At 45.3% G+C, this 16469-nt stretch overlaps 2 protein-coding genes across 2 annotated transcripts in view; one reads left to right on the plus strand and one right to left on the minus strand.

Annotated features, from left to right (window-relative positions):
* PIK3AP1 (phosphoinositide-3-kinase adaptor protein 1) overlaps positions 1 to 3098 on the minus strand; it is a 38230-nt gene extending 35132 nt beyond the window's left edge. Inside the window, exon 1 of the mRNA XM_015866643.2 lies at positions 2615 to 3098. Within this exon, the coding sequence (XP_015722129.1) occupies positions 2615 to 2627 (13 nt within the window). The 5' untranslated portion in view covers positions 2628 to 3098. The remainder of the gene's footprint in view (positions 1 to 2614) is intronic.
* A 1943-nt stretch (positions 3099 to 5041) lies between these two features.
* On the plus strand, positions 5042 to 15795 carry NOLC1 (nucleolar and coiled-body phosphoprotein 1). Its single transcript, XM_015866645.2, has 14 exons — positions 5042 to 5212; positions 5302 to 5357; positions 5433 to 5566; positions 6679 to 6794; positions 7506 to 7647; positions 8172 to 8284; positions 9161 to 9308; positions 9956 to 10096; positions 10510 to 10599; positions 11656 to 11799; positions 12007 to 12558; positions 12882 to 12991; positions 13373 to 13453; positions 13728 to 15795. The coding sequence occupies exons 1-14, from the start codon at positions 5057 to 5059 to the stop codon at positions 13884 to 13886; spliced, it is 2142 nt and encodes a 713-aa protein (XP_015722131.1). The 5' UTR covers positions 5042 to 5056; the 3' UTR covers positions 13887 to 15795.
* The last annotated feature ends 674 nt before the right edge of the window (positions 15796 to 16469 follow it).

Below are 16469 nucleotides of genomic sequence, written 5' to 3' on the forward strand. Positions count from 1 at the left end.
TCATTTACAATAAGAACAAGCAGAGCACACTTCAAAGCACAATAGAAGTCCTTCCTATTGTACATACAAGGAAATCCTATGTGAACACCAAACTCGTCCTTCAATCCTCATATGCCTTGGCAGTGCTCTCAACAGGCTGATTTACCAGATACACAAGGAAGCCTTCAGTTCAAGTAAGAAAGCTATGAACATTACGTGCATTAGCAAGACAAGGAAGGACTTGTGTCAGACAACTGTTCCAAAAATCTTTCACACATAAGTGCAATCTTGTTTGAATATGAGCAATATCTTGTTTCTGCATTCCTAAGTTTAGAGTAGGAAAACAATTTTTGCTTACCAAACGTCAGCAATATTAACAATATTGCAGGGCATGATTGATTATTTATTACATAGAAAATCATCCAAGTACAGTTCTGTTGCAGTTTGCAATGATAAAATACAACCTTTGCACTCATTTCCAGCTGTAACTCCCTCTTCGGTGCTTAGCTGTATATAATGATATAATTATATAAAACTGATGAAATTATGATCTAGAAAACCAGAAATACTTAAGATCTCTAAGTGAGGCTGAAGTCCCACAAACTAAACGACACCGAAAAAGAACAAGATAAAAAGCTTTTCCTACTTGTTGAAATGCATGTGAAATTAAAAGGGATACACTGTATCAGTCAGAATAAAAGGAAGTCAGTGTCGGGAGACTAAAAGCATCCTAAAGGTTAGACTGCATCATGGCTTTTCACAGCCTCTCTTTGAGAATGAATCCTCTTCGGACCACGGTCAGGAGTAGGGAGGTGACAATCTCTGAGTTTAGAATAGTTGGAATAGACAGAGTTAGAATAAACAGTTCATGGCAACACTGGAAGATTCTGGTTAGCAGTGAAATAGCTACAGCACACTGCAGGAAGTCAGCAGATCAGAGCTGGGTAAGATCACATCTGCCCACTTAACACTTCACACTTCTGAATCTGATAGGTTCAATCAACCACTGCTTCACTTCACAAGCCAAAATGTTTAACCTTTTTGATTTACGGACCGTAAGTAGTTTTATGTTGTACTTGTCTGCCTTGTAAAGCAAATTCCAGATCTCTACCAATACATAGCTTTTCTGTGCCGCTTTTTTATACCCCATTCTATGCAGGCCATGCCTTCTAGGGGTCCACAGACCAACAACAGGTAAAAATAACTTACAGACAAATCTTTTCCACCATCTTAGAAGACTGAATGTCATGGCAAGTAAGTCAATTTTCATCTGCTAGGTCAAGCCTGCCTCAAATTCTGACAAAATGAAGAAGTGATACATAATCTGTTATCTACATTATCATCTATTTGCTCTGGCATGTCTGCATACAGAAGATAAAAGCAAACAACAGCGTCCAATTCCTCAATACAGGAGGATGCATTCCCTATGAAAAAAAACCATCCTTATGATATCAATCAAACTCAACCCAATATGCCTTAAAAATCTAATTCTTAAATGAGCGATCTTCCAAGGGACGTTAGAAGCTGCTGGTGGGACACTGACACAAGTGACTTTCATATTCTGGTGTCTACAGTGTGTGTATTTAAGTCACATATGAGGAAATGCGTTCTCCTCTTAGCTGGAATGCATGACAAAGCAACAGTGATCACATGCAATAATTATTAACAGGCTACTGACACCTCTCACATTGACCAGAATAGAAATCTTCCACTTCAGTGTGCTGCAAACAAGCAAGAGGAAACAGAACCAAACTAGACACATTTTTTCCCTATTGCTGGAGGTTCTTCACATGAGATTTGCATTACGATAAGTGAATTTACAGTCATTCTACTTTTAGGAGTCTTTGTGAAACCATCTCTCTTTAAGGACAAAAGCAGTTTTCCCCACAGGTCTCCAGAGGTCCCGTGTAGCCGATTTGACATCACAAGGAGATACGCGTCAGTGAAACGGTGCCGTTACTTCACTCTGTGAGAACGGCACATTTTCCCTTTTTTAGTGAGGCTGCAGACACTTCCCCGCAAAGGGGGAACTTGCAGAATGGGCACTAGTGAACTTACACAATTTGGGTTAACCCCATCTCCCTCTGCAGTTTGCCTGTGTACTTTAAGCAGTTTTATCTGCGCACGTCAGCTAAGACGGACAGCAGCTCAGCACACCCTGTGACCGGTGGCACTGCGGCAAGAGGCAGCAGATTTGTACCCCAAAGAGAGAGCGTGCAAACGGTGGGGAATAAAGCAACATTTAGGAAGAGCTGCCTTCTCTACAGAACATCGCAGGACACCACCGAGGCGGTGCGCGGCAGGGCCAGGTTACTCGGCTGAACACTCAGTAGCACAGCTCTGCCAGCGACTACAAGCCAAGCGGAGCAAGGCGGGGTAGAAACTGCAGTGCCCATCACCTGCTGTTAGCTGCCTCCGAGCGAGAGCAGCGCCGCCTGCGCGACCCCAGCGCTCCCGGAGCCATTCTCCTTTCCTCTTCCCCTCCTGCCGGCCGGCAGCACCGCCCTACCTGCGGGTACGGGCACCTCCGCGCTCCGCTGCCGCCCCGCGCAGCAGCACCTGCCGCTTCCCCTGCCGTTCCCGACCGACTCCCGCCGCTTCCCCCCGGTCCCCACCGTGCTGCCGCAGCACCTACCGGAGGCCGTCATGGTCCGGGGCTGTTGCAGCGCACGGCGCCGTGTGTCCCGCGGTCACTTCCTCGGCCCGTCCGGAGCCCCGCTCCGCAGCCCGCCCCCCGCCGGGCAGCACCGCCCCCGGGGCCGCTCCGAGCGCAGCTCCAGCCCCGACGGCGGCAGGTCTTTGCTCGTGCTAACAGGGCACAGGCTGAGCCCCGGCCGTTCCTTCCTGCTCTAACAACGCTCGTTTTCACTTTCCAGCGCTTTTAAAACCCAGGTGCCGGAATGCTGCGGAGCTACCGTTCCAAAGCAAGCGTTTAGGACGACCGCTTATGTCTTCTCCGGGATCCCCTCGAATAGACAATTCGACAGTGTCTCTCTTCCTCCTTCCAGCTAAAGCTACTCCAGCTCAGTGAGGATTAGGAGGGATGGAAACCAAAGAGACTGATACAGCGGGAAGAGAGCAGGTGAACGTGGAGTGGTAATAACAAAGAGATGGTACAGTGCTTAAAGTCACACCTGTCAAACAGGAAAGGTGGAAAACGTAAGAGCCAGAGAGGACAAGTGATGAACATATGAACATACCTCGGTGCCCTTAGATTCACCAGTGCCCAAATGAATTCTGAGTACGTGCAATGGAATAAAGACCATCTGGGTGCTGGAGAAATGGGAAGCTACTGAATCCAACATTTATAAAGGACAGAAGTCCACCAGATGGAAGCTGGTCTAATTTTTGGATATCATGGAATAATACTCACATATTCAGAAACAGATAGAAGTAAAAATAGATGGACAAACATGTATATGCTCCATGATTACCGTTATTTCTCTTGCAAATCCATTTAATCTCAAAGTAATATATATATATATCTCAAAATCATCCCTCTGGTGTCAGATTAGGATTTAAACATGCACTTTGAAACCAGCTTTTACATCATTTCTCCCTTGAAAGCTTTGCAGGATCATATAAACAGCTAACAATGCCATCTTCTTGCTCAATGAGAATCCATGGGATTTCTCCATGTACATCAGTGTCACCTGGGATGCCATTTGATTCCATCAATGTAGAACACAGGAAATCCCTTTAGCCTGTCAAATGAAATTAATGTGCCTCCCCAAAGTAACTGTCTGTGCACCATTTCAGCACTTTACAACAACCTCCTCCTGAAAAACCAGATTACAACAGGACGCTTTAGACACACTAGGAACCAAAAAGTGCCAGAAGATACACTTTAGTGTATGGAAAAAGAATTTGTGGGTTGGGAAAAAGCAAAAGAAGGGCCTCATTGTGCTACTGAGGAAGAGCCAGGTCGTCTCTCTGCAAGTCAGGCTCTCTGTCTTCATTTAAGGCTGCAGCTCCATGCACAGCAGCTTGTGCAAAGGAAAACAGATTTCATTACTTCAATTCAAGCTAAAGCTGAGCCTTGCTGAGCCTGTTCTTCATTAGAAATCAGCGTGATCTGCACCTTCCACACAGGAACAGCACTACTTAACCCACCCTACAGTATAAAAACCATTTTGCCACGGACTTCCAGAGCAAGGGTGGAAAATTCATCACGTTTTCTGTTATTCCCTCCATTTCCCCTATGGCTGATAACCCAATGACCTTTTGCTTCCAGTCCTAGGATTCCTCTTTTGCCCGCCACCACATTTCCAATACAGCACTGACTAAAGCAGCACTTGACAGTGAGGAAGGCGTGTCACTTGCTTTTCCTTGCTCTAACATCTGTCCCACACAATTGCCCACAGAGGTCAGACCACATAGCAGGGTTAATTGCTGGAGCTGTTGCTCACCAGTTTGCTGATGTTATGGGCAATTTGATTTGTTTGGTATGGAGATGGGACAGGCTCTGCTCAGGATCCTTAAAGCAGACATAGAAATGTAACTCCCTATCGTCTGTAATACAGGAAATGTTTTCTCACGCCTCCCTTTTATGCAGTGAGATCTGATGTGTATGCTCTGAAATTCAGCAGCTCTAACTCAGGACCCTCATAAACAGCTCTCTCTTGCTTGTGCCCAGCAGGCTTTGTATCAGAACAACAACAAAAAGTCCCCAGTGCAAAGCAAAAGGAACAAAACAGGACTTCCAATTTATCAACAAATACCTCGAGGCTTATAGACAAGAAAGCTTTTATTGAACAAGAGGAATAGCTCATTTATAGCCACAGCACTATAAGCAGCTGAATGAAACGCCTTATCAGAGCCACAGCTATTCCATGACTTCAACACCACACTCAAGTCCCAGACATCACTTTAAGCTCTGGCCTTGGCATTCAACATACACTTAGACTTTTTGTTTGTTGTTTTTGTCGGATTTAACTGCACAGACACTTTCCATCTGGCAGCATTACAGACCCTCCCTCCCCTCTCCAACATGGCGCCGTTCCCTCAGAGGCGGAGGCGCCGCGCGCCACGCAAGCACGCACGCACGCACGCACAGACGTACGGACGTCGTTACGTCATGGCGGCGGTGCGCAGGCGCTCGGGCGGCACGTGTCGGCGCAGCATGGCGGAGCGGCGGGCCGTGCCCAGCGACCTGTTCCCGTTCGTGCTCGCCTTCCTGCGCGAGAACCGCTTCGAGGGCGCCGCCAGAGCCTTCGCCAAGGAGGCGGCGGCGGTGAGCGGGGCTGGGCCGGGGCGGGGGGCGGGATGTGGAGCGGGATGTCCCCATGTTTGAGGCTAACACGTGTCCGTGTGTCCCCGCAGAAGGAGCAGGACCCCAACGCCGCCTCGCTGCTGGACATCTTCAGCTACTGGGTGAGGTGAGCGCTGCCCGCACGGAGCTGGGCTCAGCTCGGGGCAGTGCCCTGCAGCTCCGTCCCTCTGTCTCCATGCAGGTCTCCTGCCGCCAGGAAAAGGAAGCTCGTGCCCAACGGGCCGCAGGCGAAGCGCACGGCGGCCACCAGCAGCAGCGAGAGCTCCAGCGAGGAGGAGGAGGAGGAGGATGCGGCCCCGCCTGCCAAGAAGCCGGGTGAGATGGGGGGAAAGTGCAGCGTTGGGTTGGCGGCCTGGCCCTGCTCTGGGTACGGCTGGTGCTGCTGACAGAGCACGGCCACGTCCTGGTCTGAGAAATGCAGAATCATAAAAGCTGGGAAAGATCCCTAAGATCCCTAAAATCATCTGCCCACCAGCCCAGCACAGCCACTAACCACGTCCCTCAGTGCCACATCTCTGCGTTTGTTAAGCATCTCTCTGGGCAGCCCGTGCTGGTGCATTGCCACTCCTTCAGATAAGTTCTTCTTAATATCCAACCTGAACTCCTCTGGTACAACTTGAGGCCATTTTCTCTCAGTTGACTAGTTGACTTCTAGTCCTGCTGACTGTGTTGTTTCTATTACAAGTTAGGATGCCCTTGGCGGTTCAGACAACCATCAGCCAACACCTCCAGATCCTTTTCCTCCATGCAGCTTGCCAGCCCCTCTGCCCCAAACCCCAAGCAACGTATGGGGTTGTCACAATCAGTGCTCAGGACCTGGTGTTTGGTTTTGTTGAAGCTCATACAACTGGCCTCAGCACATTGATCCAGCCTATCCAGATCCCTCTGTAGGGCCTTCCTACCCTGAGGCGGATCAACGCTTCCAGCTTGATGTCATCTGCGAACTTACTGAGGATGCACTCAATCCCTCAGTCTCCTTCCTGGAGCTTCCCATTTCTGTTTGTGATTCACTTTAATTCCCGGTAGGCGTGAGCTCGTTATCCAGGTACAAGTTAAAATCTGTAGCACAGCTTTGGAATGATTCTCTTTGGAAGTCTGCAGTGGTTTGTTGTGGAAGCTGGAAGGTATGTGCCATCAACAACTTCAACATTATCTCATTCTGTGGGAGTGCTTCTTGTATGGGGTGTTGCTGCTGAGAAGTCTGCTCTTAAATATGTGAGTAATAAGAGCTGAATGAGTCTAGAACTGTTTTGGATTCTTGTTCTGCTCTGTGAATGGCAGACTGAAGCTTGGGTCAGTGTTATAATCTTCAGACATATTTTACTGACTTAAATAGACTATTTTAACACAGTATAATAGTAATGCAGGATATACATATATGGGAAGCATGAATTAAACAATCAACATATTTGTTCCTTTACTTGCAGCTAAAGCAACAGCTGTAACAAAGGCAAAAGTTCTTCCTGCCAAGAAGGCAAAGAGCAGCAGCGAGGACTCTAGTGATGATTCTGACTCAGAGGAGGAGGAGAAGAAGCCAGCAAAGGTTAGCCTTCCTTTCTAGCCTCTTCACTACATGCTAGATAAGGATGAATGATAGCAAATTTGACCAGCAAAATTCTCCCTGCAACTGAGCTTGCCTTCCACAAACTACAAAGCACCTGGACTTCTGGAGATGCAATGTAATAAGATGCTTATGTGATAGACAGTGTACCATTTAGATGGAGCCTCTGAAAAACTCATTTCATGTCTAGCAGTTATTTGTTTCGTATCCATGTCTACTCCTGGTTCTTTTCCCAGTCAGTGCTTGGGTTTTGTTTTTTGTTTTGTTTTGTTTAAGAGAAAGATGATTTATAGCTTATACACATGTATAAATAGATAATTTCCTCTTTATTCACTACTGCCATGGTCTTGAAAAGTAGAGGGAGGAAAAACAGTGTTGCGCTTGAAGAGGCAAACCAGGGTTTCCTCATCAGTATTTTCAGTCTTTGAACTAGTCTGATCCCCAAAGAGAAGTCCCAGATCCCCCTCCTTTTGAAGGGGAAGAACTGGAGACTGAAGAGTAAAGAACATGTCCTGTGTGCTTCTGTGAGGCTTCCCAGAGCAAAACTGGAAGCAAAACCATTATTCAGAGATTTTTAAACACTAGCTGTTAGGCTGTGAGGTTTCCAACTGTTTCAACTTCCTGTACATGTTCCACTTATTAGCCTCCTTTTCTTTGCTACAAGGGCTACTCAGTTTTCTTCCTTTCATTTAGAAAGGCACAAAACCTGCAGCGAAGCCAGCTGTAACCAAAATCCAGCCTCAGAAGAAAGCGGAGAGCTCCAGCTCTGACTCAAGCAGCTCAGATGAAGAAGAACCAAAGAAACAGCCACCAAAAGCAGCGACACCTAAAGCAGGTATCTCCTTGATTGGGTATTGTGAGTCTGCATGCACAAAAGTCTAAAGGAGTGAGGCATACATGTTAATGAAGTCTGCAAATCTATTGTCTCTGCCATTTGTATTCTAGGGCAGTCTACTTTCAACATGGAGTGTGTGTAGAACTGATTGTAAATGAAACATCATGTCATAAATGAAACATCAAGTCATAAAGGCTGTATTATTTGCATAAGTAGCTGCAGTCAGCAACCTTAGTTGCTTATGTTGTGCTTTTATCAATGTCTTCCCATAAAATGCAGAGCTGGAGTAAGTTAACAGTGCTTACTCTTTGTTCACAGAACTATTAATAAGTTAGGGAACCCTTAATAAGTTAGGGCAGACATCTTACTGAAAATCATCCCTACGCTTGAAGAAGAGTAAAAACAGAAAGTTTACAGTACTTACCATAATGGTTCCTCATTATCTTTTGCCGTGTTTTTCTCTCTATGGTACTTTATGCTGAATGAGTGTATTTTCTAGTACTGCTTTTCACTTTTCCCTAAAGGAAATAAAGCTGCTCAAGCAACCACCAAAGTGGTCAATGGGAAAGCACCAAGCAGCAGCAGTAGCAGCAGCAGTAGTGAAGATTCTGATGAGAAAAAGGCTGCACAGAAAAAGGTAAATTGGACTTTGCAAGAGTTTTTAGATGCTGTAGTACTGTAGCAAGATTGGATGTATCTCTGTCTTTCTGGGACTGTGAAACAGATAGAGTAGGGCACAGGCTGCATGGAAGCTGAGTAAAGTATTTATGGCTCTTAAGCAGTTTTTCTTTTTTATGGTAGTATTATGCCGTAGAATCATAAGAACTGCTTAGGCTTGAAGGGACCCTAAGGTTCATCAAGCTCCAAGCCTCATGTTGTGGTTTAGTTGCCACCCACCAGATCAGGCTGTCCAGGATCACATCCAATCTGGCTTTGAACACCTTCAGGGATGGGGTATTCACAGCTTCTCTGGACGGTCTGTGCCAGGTCCTTGCCACCCACTGTGTGATGTTCCAAACGGAACATGACCTAACATGTCCTGTCCATGCCCTGACTTTCCTCTGCTACTTCTGCAGTGGTTTAGTGGTTTGTTGTGGCTACTGCAATGGGAGGACAGTTGGACTAGATGATCTTGTAGGTCCTTTCCAACCTTGTGATTCTATGATACAGGAAAATGTCTCCTTATATCTTGGCCGTATTGTAGCGTCCCTTGTATGTTCATTTTTGTGTGATTCTCTGTGCTTAGCTACCTGTGCTCTTCAGCCCAATGAGCTCCCAGTTAAGGATTTATGCAGCAGAAAATAACAGCAGAGTGGCCAGAAAGATCATGATACTCGTGTGTTTCCTAGAATTTGCACTTTAGGATCTTCATTAATTTTTCTTCCTTTATGTTCAAAATTTGCAGCCTCTTAAGTGATACATGTAGTTAGAGATTTGCATCCAACTGTCCACCCAAGTTTTCTGTAGTATGTATATTGTTTTTAATGTTTATTTCTTTCATTCTCTTGTTAAGGCTGTTCCCAAGAAATCTGTGCCCAAACCTGTAGCCACGCAGTCGTGTCCAGGGAAAACCAAACCTGCCAAGGAAAGTTCAAGTAGCGAAGACTCTTCTGACAGTTCCGATGATGAAAAGCCACCTGCGAAAAAAAAGCCAAAGTCTGGTAAGTGCTAAATACTGTTGCTTCTGTGCGAGAAAGTACTTCTTGTGGGACAGCAGGACTTAACAGCTGACAGCCATAGGCAAATCTTGCTGCACACAGACTTCTAAGTGCTGCTGGTTTCACGAACCAGAAACCTAGCAGCTTTTTTCATGTGTGCTTTTGGGGCTAAGCTTTAAAATTCAGACCTTCTCTCAGCAAGGGATGGAAAGCAGGAGAGATTCTGACTCCATTTATTTTTCTGCATATCCACTCTTCAGATGTCCTTCTAAGGACATTATAGGTTTCCTGTCTGGCAGAATTTGGGAATTAATTTGCCTGTAATTTGGTTATCATGTAACTACAGTTTTTAAACTGTTCTAATCTTCCCCTGAAGTATCTGGGGCTATTAAGTTGTGGTCCAGCTGATGGACTAAATGAGTCTCTGTTCAATACAGTATAGTGCTTTTAGTATTCCCTAAGAGAGTAGCTAAACTTACCGTAGAAGCAATGGGTAGCAGTGGAGTAATTGTAACATTTCAAATTATATGGTGATGTACATATAGGAGAGGAGTAAATGGAACCAATGAGCAGAAGTGATTTGTTCTAATAACATCTTAGACATGCTGCTTGCATTATCGTACGGGCATCTGAATGCTGTTTCTCTCCAGGTCAGTACAGTGCTGTACCACCCCCTCAAGCTGTGCAGACAAAGAAAGTCCTTGCCAAGGCTCCAGCCAAAAAGGCTGACAGCAGTGACTCTTCAGACAGTAGTGATGAGGAGGAGCAGATGCCTCCAAAGGGAGGAACAGGTATGTTGTGAGCAGAGGAGGCTTCAAAAGAAATGTTACATGGTGTAGTCAGTGCTATGGCAGCCTTTTGGTTCCCATGAAGAAGATGTATAACAGATCTGTGTTACTATTCACTTCCCTGGAAATTTCTGAGTGATTTGAAGCTGCCCCATATAGAACACAGTGTATAACCTCTGTATATGACTGTGCAGGTTGGATTATTTACACACATTGGTTTGAAAAGTCACAGGGATCTTGTTTCACTGGGATGAGCCAGGCCCGCGGCTGGAATTGGCCAGGTCCCTGCTTGGCTTCTAGAGTGCTGGCTGAATTGCTGGTATACTGAATAGGGAGCTTTTTGAAAAGGTTTGGACCTCGAGACAAAGCTTTTATGTGGATGTGACCTCGTATTAATTTTAGACTTGCTCTTGCAGGCAAAGCAGCAGTAGCTAAAACAAACGTTACCCCAAAAAACAAAGCTGTGACTGCAAAGAAGGCTGAATCCAGTTCAGACAGTGACTCAGGTAACTCAAGAAATCATTTTGTTTTCTGTTGATGTTTTTGCTGGCTAAGTTGGTTTGCTGTGGAGTATCTGTGGAAAAGCTTTAGTATACGAGCTTAGAAGTTTCACAGTCTCCACAAGTTGTGGAATTGAGGAAGAGCCTGCTGTGCAGAGCGCATCCTGATCATGAGGCACAACAGTGGGACCATGCTGCCAGGTGGGAAGGGCCGGGGCACTGTGCTTCTCCAGGAAGGTTCATGGTTAATCTTGTGAGCGTCTGTATCTTAAGCTTTTCACTGTTATCCTGTTATGGCTTTGGGGTAAATTTTGAAAATAAAATATAAAAGAAAAAACTACTACCACCATACCAAGCTTAATTTTAACCATACATTATAAAGTTGCTTTCTAATGCAGCCCACCATACCTCATTTTTCTTGTCATGTTTAAAGGTCTCCTGATTTGTTTATCTCAGCATCTCTAATGCTACAGTAGGGTTGTGGGTGATAGCAGCCTGTCTGTCTGCAGGCAGCTCGCACTAGACTGTGTGATCCTGTAAGGAGAGTCAGGAGATCTGTGTTATCTGTTTTTATTGTCTGGTTTTTCAGAAGTGATCAGTGATTTGTTTACTGTTGTGAAGGTTTCAGGGGTGTTGGAATAGATCAGGCATAGTATTCCAGGTTACTGTCTTAAAGGTGTAACTGTACACAGACATCTCCAGTCTCATTAGTGGAATGTTGCTAAAGACATTTGACACAGAAAGTAGAGAACTGAGCTCCTGTCATGTTGCTTCTTCACTGTTCCTCCCTTCTTAATTTCTTGCTTGTTCTTTGATCTTTATTGCTTATTTTCTTAATGTTTCTTCTCTTTGAGTTTGTTTTTGGTGATATTTGTAATCTCTTTTTTTTCCAGCTCCTTACAATTATAATTATATATAATAATATATACTTAATGTAGGTCCTTTTTAGCAAGTATTTATCTGCTTCTTTGTGCATGCATCGTAAATAGCTTAAATTTCGATTCATGTTCCCTTTTCCCAATGTAAGGTTATTAAATGAAGGAATGCACTTCTTTTGTTCAGATTCTAGCTCTGAAGATGAGAAGAAGGCAGGGAGTAAGGTCCCAGCTAAACAACCTGTGATAAAGAATACTTCCAAACCAGCAAAAGCAGCTGCCAAGCCTGGACAAGCAAAGAAGGACTCCAGCTCATCCTCAGACAGCTCAGGTATAGGGATAAGAGAAAAATGAATTACCATATGCATGTTGTACTGCGTAAATCTGTTTCCGGACAGGGTGTGAGGTGACAGTTGGATAGAGATTGCCCATTGTGGTGTTTTTCAATCAATTAAAGAAGCATACTGTGGCAGCACTGAGTTTGTTAACTTCATTTGAAGGAATAGGGCTGAGTCTTGAATTCTTGTTTCCATTCTAGATTCTGATAGCTCTCACAAGAAGACACCTGTGAAGCCTGCAGCTAAAACAGCAACCCCTGCAGCAAAGAAGCCACAGGCTACTGCAAAGAAAGCGCAAAGTAGCTCTGATTCAGATAGCAGCTCCAGCAGCTCTGAGGAGGAGAAGAAGAAAGCCCCTCCAACTAAATTAGCGGGCAAAACAAATAAGCCAGTGTCCAAACCAACCCCAGCACCCAAGGAGAGCAGCTCTGACTCCGAGAGCTCAAGCAGTGAGGAAGAAAAGAAACCAGCAGCGAAACCAGTCAGTAAATCTACAGGGGCAGCAAAAGCAACCGTAGGGAAGAAAGCAGCTGCATCTAGCAGTAGTAGCTCTTCTGATAGTTCCAGCGAAGAGGAGGAGAAGCCCAAAAATGCTGGGAAAGGGGCACAAAACAATTCTCATACTGCTGCCTCCACAGAGAAAGCAAAGGCATCCACACCAGCAGCCAAGAACCAGAAGCCTAAACCAGCTGATGACAGCAGTAGCAGCAGTGAAAGCAGCTCTGAAGAGGAGAAAGGAAAAGCAAATGGAGGTATTGCCTACAGTCTGGGAAGTGGGACTGTCAGTCAATGTGTTACAGAACTAAACATCTGTGGGAGCTTTTCTTAAATGGTATTCTCAAATTTACATTGATGATTATTAATGTGGAGATACTCAGTTACATAAAACTTATGTTCACCCATTTGGATAGATAGGATGGCAAAGTCCTTGCTGCTCAGGGCAGCTATTGGTGTCTTCTTTTTTTGTGGGATAATGTAGGGATTTATGTGTCTCAAGACTGCGTTTTGGGGGTAGATGCTACTGTCTTTTCCCACATTGCAGTTACTGGAAGTTTTACTACTCTACGTCTTACAGGCATAGTCAAGAAGAAACAGAAGAAAGATGTTCAGGAGTCAGAGACACCAGACAATAAAAAGGCAAAGAACAAACCTAAAACACCACATACGGTTCCGAAGGTGAAACGGGTGAGTGAGAGCAAGCTGCTGATTGGCAAGGAGAGGCTTCTTTGCATGCTAAAATAATAGGATTCTTTTCTGGGATTTCTTTTTTTCATTGGACTTGAACCATAGGAATTCCTTGTATTTTTGCCCCTTCCTTATGCACTTGAGTCTTGTCCGGAGAACCCTGGTTAATGCACATAATGTTGTTCTGGCAAAGGCTGATTGGATGTGCTTGTGCAGGAGCATCCCTGTGCTACCTGATCTGAAGAATGGAAAGTATAAGAGATCTGGGAAATTAAGGTTTTAGGTGACCCATACAGGGACAAATTGAGAAGGAGGTTGTCCCTAAGGGAAGATCACGTGCTAGTACATGCTTAATGCATCTATTTTTTTTTTTTTTAACAGGCAGCTTCTCCTTTCCGACGTGTAAGAGAAGAAGAAATTGAGGTGGATGCCCGTGTTGCTGATAACTCATTTGATGCAAAGGTATGGTTAGGGGGTGCTCAGAGTAGGAATGCTTGTCTCATGTGAATAGAGGTCTTCAGAGCAGACTTTTTGGGCAGTCATGTGGTGGGAACTTCTTCCACCAGGAGGTGCTGTTAGGAGGCACACGAGCACTTGGAGGAGCGTGAGAGGGTATTGCCGGCTCCAGTATTCCTGGACTGGCACTTACTGGGCAGGATGGAGGGCAAAGTGTTGCTTCAACTCTCTTGGATATCAATATGAATTTTTTCTTCCTCTCCCTGTTCATCCCTCACAGAAAGGAGCAGCTGGTGACTGGGGCGAGAAGGCTAACAATATCCTGAAATTCACTAAGGGCAAATCTTTTCGCCATGAGAAGACAAAGAAAAAACGAGGCAGCTACTGTGGAGGCACTATATCAACCCAAGTAAATTCCATCAAGTTTGAAAGCGAATGAGAATGTTACCGTGGAAAATTTATGTACCGTCTGCTCACCAGAATCACTTGGTTGGGCACATGGATTTTATGGACAAGAAACCGTCCTGGAATGCAACTTTCCACAGCCCCCTGTGGGGCAGGCAGCTTCATTGTGGGGGTGTGGGAGAATGGTTGGACGATTCCCTCCTTCATTTCTATCTAATATTGGTTTAGGCCCCTGATATGAAACCATCCTTGAGCTGGTGTTAAACACCACTAGGGTGACCTCTGAGACTTAAATTTTCTAGTCTTATTTTAAAAGACTTACAGTAATTTTTTTTTTTTGGTTCTGTTCTAGTTTCCCATCATCTAGTGAAAGGGAGAATTTATCTCTCTTTAACTTAACTCACTGTTTCTTTTCAGCTAGTTTAACTTGGATACTTGTGAATCTGCAAGTACTGTGACTTGTCTTTGGCTGATTACACTAAGAGCAACAGCCTGTTTGAACCCTGTGGCTGTAATCCCCACCCATATCTGACATTTCAAATTCACAGTTGCAGTGTGTCCAGGTTTTTATTTTCTGATTGCTTCATACTGCAATAAATTCTCACCTTCCTCTTCCCTTGATTCCTATTGAGGGTACTGGCCAGAGTAGCTAAAGGAGGAGAGTAAGTTCATCTCAGTAGCTGAGGAATCAAATGGCTTGGAGTTATGAGTTGGCCGAGGTCTTTATTCTATTACTGTGGCACTTTTGGTAAGGCTTACATTGGGAATGTAGCCAGGGAGTGGAGGTAGCCTCTGTGCAGTCAACAGTTTCTGCTGTCATGCTGGAAGAAATGTCTTTGGCTCAGCAGGAATGCTTAAGGAAGAAGAGAAAGTGGTTTTATTTTATTTGTTTAGCTTTTTTTACCTAGCTCTGCTTTTTGCTGTCATTTGGTTGTGTTGCTTTTTTTCCCCAGAAGCTTTGACTGCAGCATGGCACCACTCTGTTCTCTCTGAGCATATAATGTGCCAGTTTGTGCTTACTCAGCAATGTGCCACACAGGTTGATCATAAATGAGATGAATGTAACATTAATGCCTTAAAATGCCTTGGGTTAAATCATTTGCTCTCTTTCAGCTTTTTTTCTACTTGTAAAGTCCCTCTGAAGAAGCAAAATGCTGGTTTCCCATCACCTTGTTGCATATGGTTTGGTGCTGTGTTGCACCACAAGTTCTGTAGTGTGAGTGGAGTCTCAAGTTCAGTAATTGCAGCAGAAAATGAGATTTTATAAGCAACTGAGATGGTCTGAAGGCTTGCTTCTGTTGCAAGATCTCCCTGTCCCTCCATTAGGTGGATTAAGTTAATTTTAACCTATGGAGCGGTATGCTGAGCACATAGCCACTGTGGGTTGAACAGCGTAGAACATCTGTGGGAAAAGAGGCAGTGGGCTGTGAGATCTCCTCACCCCATGCCATGACACCTCTGCACCTCAGAGGCTGTTTCCATGCCCTCCCAGGGGGTTTGCCAGTGAGGAAAGCTCTGTTGCTGCAGGAAGCCACAGTGGTGTGTAAAGCAATGTCTCATAATTCAGCACGGCTTGCAACTGATGAGCCAACCCCGTGTGCAGATGCTGCAACTTGTTTCCATGAGCATTTTCAGGACTTCCCCTTGGACTTGCACAATCGGGCTGGGTGCTGGATCCTAGGCAGATGTGCAGAGGGGCCTGGGAGGGGCACAGCTATCACAGCATTCAACATCGGAGGCCAAAGGAAGGTGAGAAAAGTTTTTACCTGTGCTAGGAATGTGAACAAAACCTTGCTTATAGTTTGTCCTTTTTATTTGTCATTTGCCCTCTTTGAGCTCTCGCTTAGTAACTTGAAAGAAACTTTTTAAAATCTGTTGTGCTTGGGGTATTTTATGTGTGGGCACTCGAGTGTCTCTGAAAATAAAGATTGCTGCCTTTGTAATCTGTGTGCATTTGGTGGTGGGGTAGCTGGTGGGATGTGGGAGGGGTTGGGTGCTGTGTCTCAAAGCTGCAGCACTAGGGCTGACTGCATCTGTTTGCACCCAGTGCTTGTGGCTGGAGTTGGGGATGTAACAGGCCTGCAGAAGGGACTGGTGCCTGCATAGCTGGCTACTGGGTGCTGCTGCAGCAAGCTTGGAGAGGACAGAGAACAGAAGGTTGTTTACTGATGGTAAGACAAGCTGAGACTTCTTGAGACCCCTTTTGCACCAGCTCTCTTCTAGTGCTGCTGCTGCTAGATTAACCTTACGGTGTTTAGTATTCTAAGTTACGTAGCACCAACTTGTGGGAGTAAGAATCAATAGGCACGACTGGAAAACGTGGATACCTATTACAGGTCTAATTTGTGTTCCCTTGATGCCTTCCTGCTCAGTGACAGCCTGCACAGGGTAAGGGAACACCCAGAAGAGCAGGGCCTGCTGGAGGTCTTGTGCTGCAGCGCTGGTTTTCCCCTCGTGCTGTGCCTCCAGGGAAGGCTGGGAGAGCAGAATTGCCGGTTGTCACGCTGTGATTAATGCCATCTATCAGTCAGTCCGTAATGATGTCCGTGTTAGTGGAGCCACTGTCCTCCATCTCGGACGTGCTGTAGGAGGAGGCGGGGTGATGCTGCCCGTGGTC

The sequence above is a fragment of the Coturnix japonica genome, chromosome 6 (genome assembly GCF_001577835.2).
Source record: "Coturnix japonica isolate 7356 chromosome 6, Coturnix japonica 2.1, whole genome shotgun sequence".
Taxonomy (NCBI): Eukaryota; Metazoa; Chordata; class Aves; order Galliformes; family Phasianidae; genus Coturnix; species Coturnix japonica.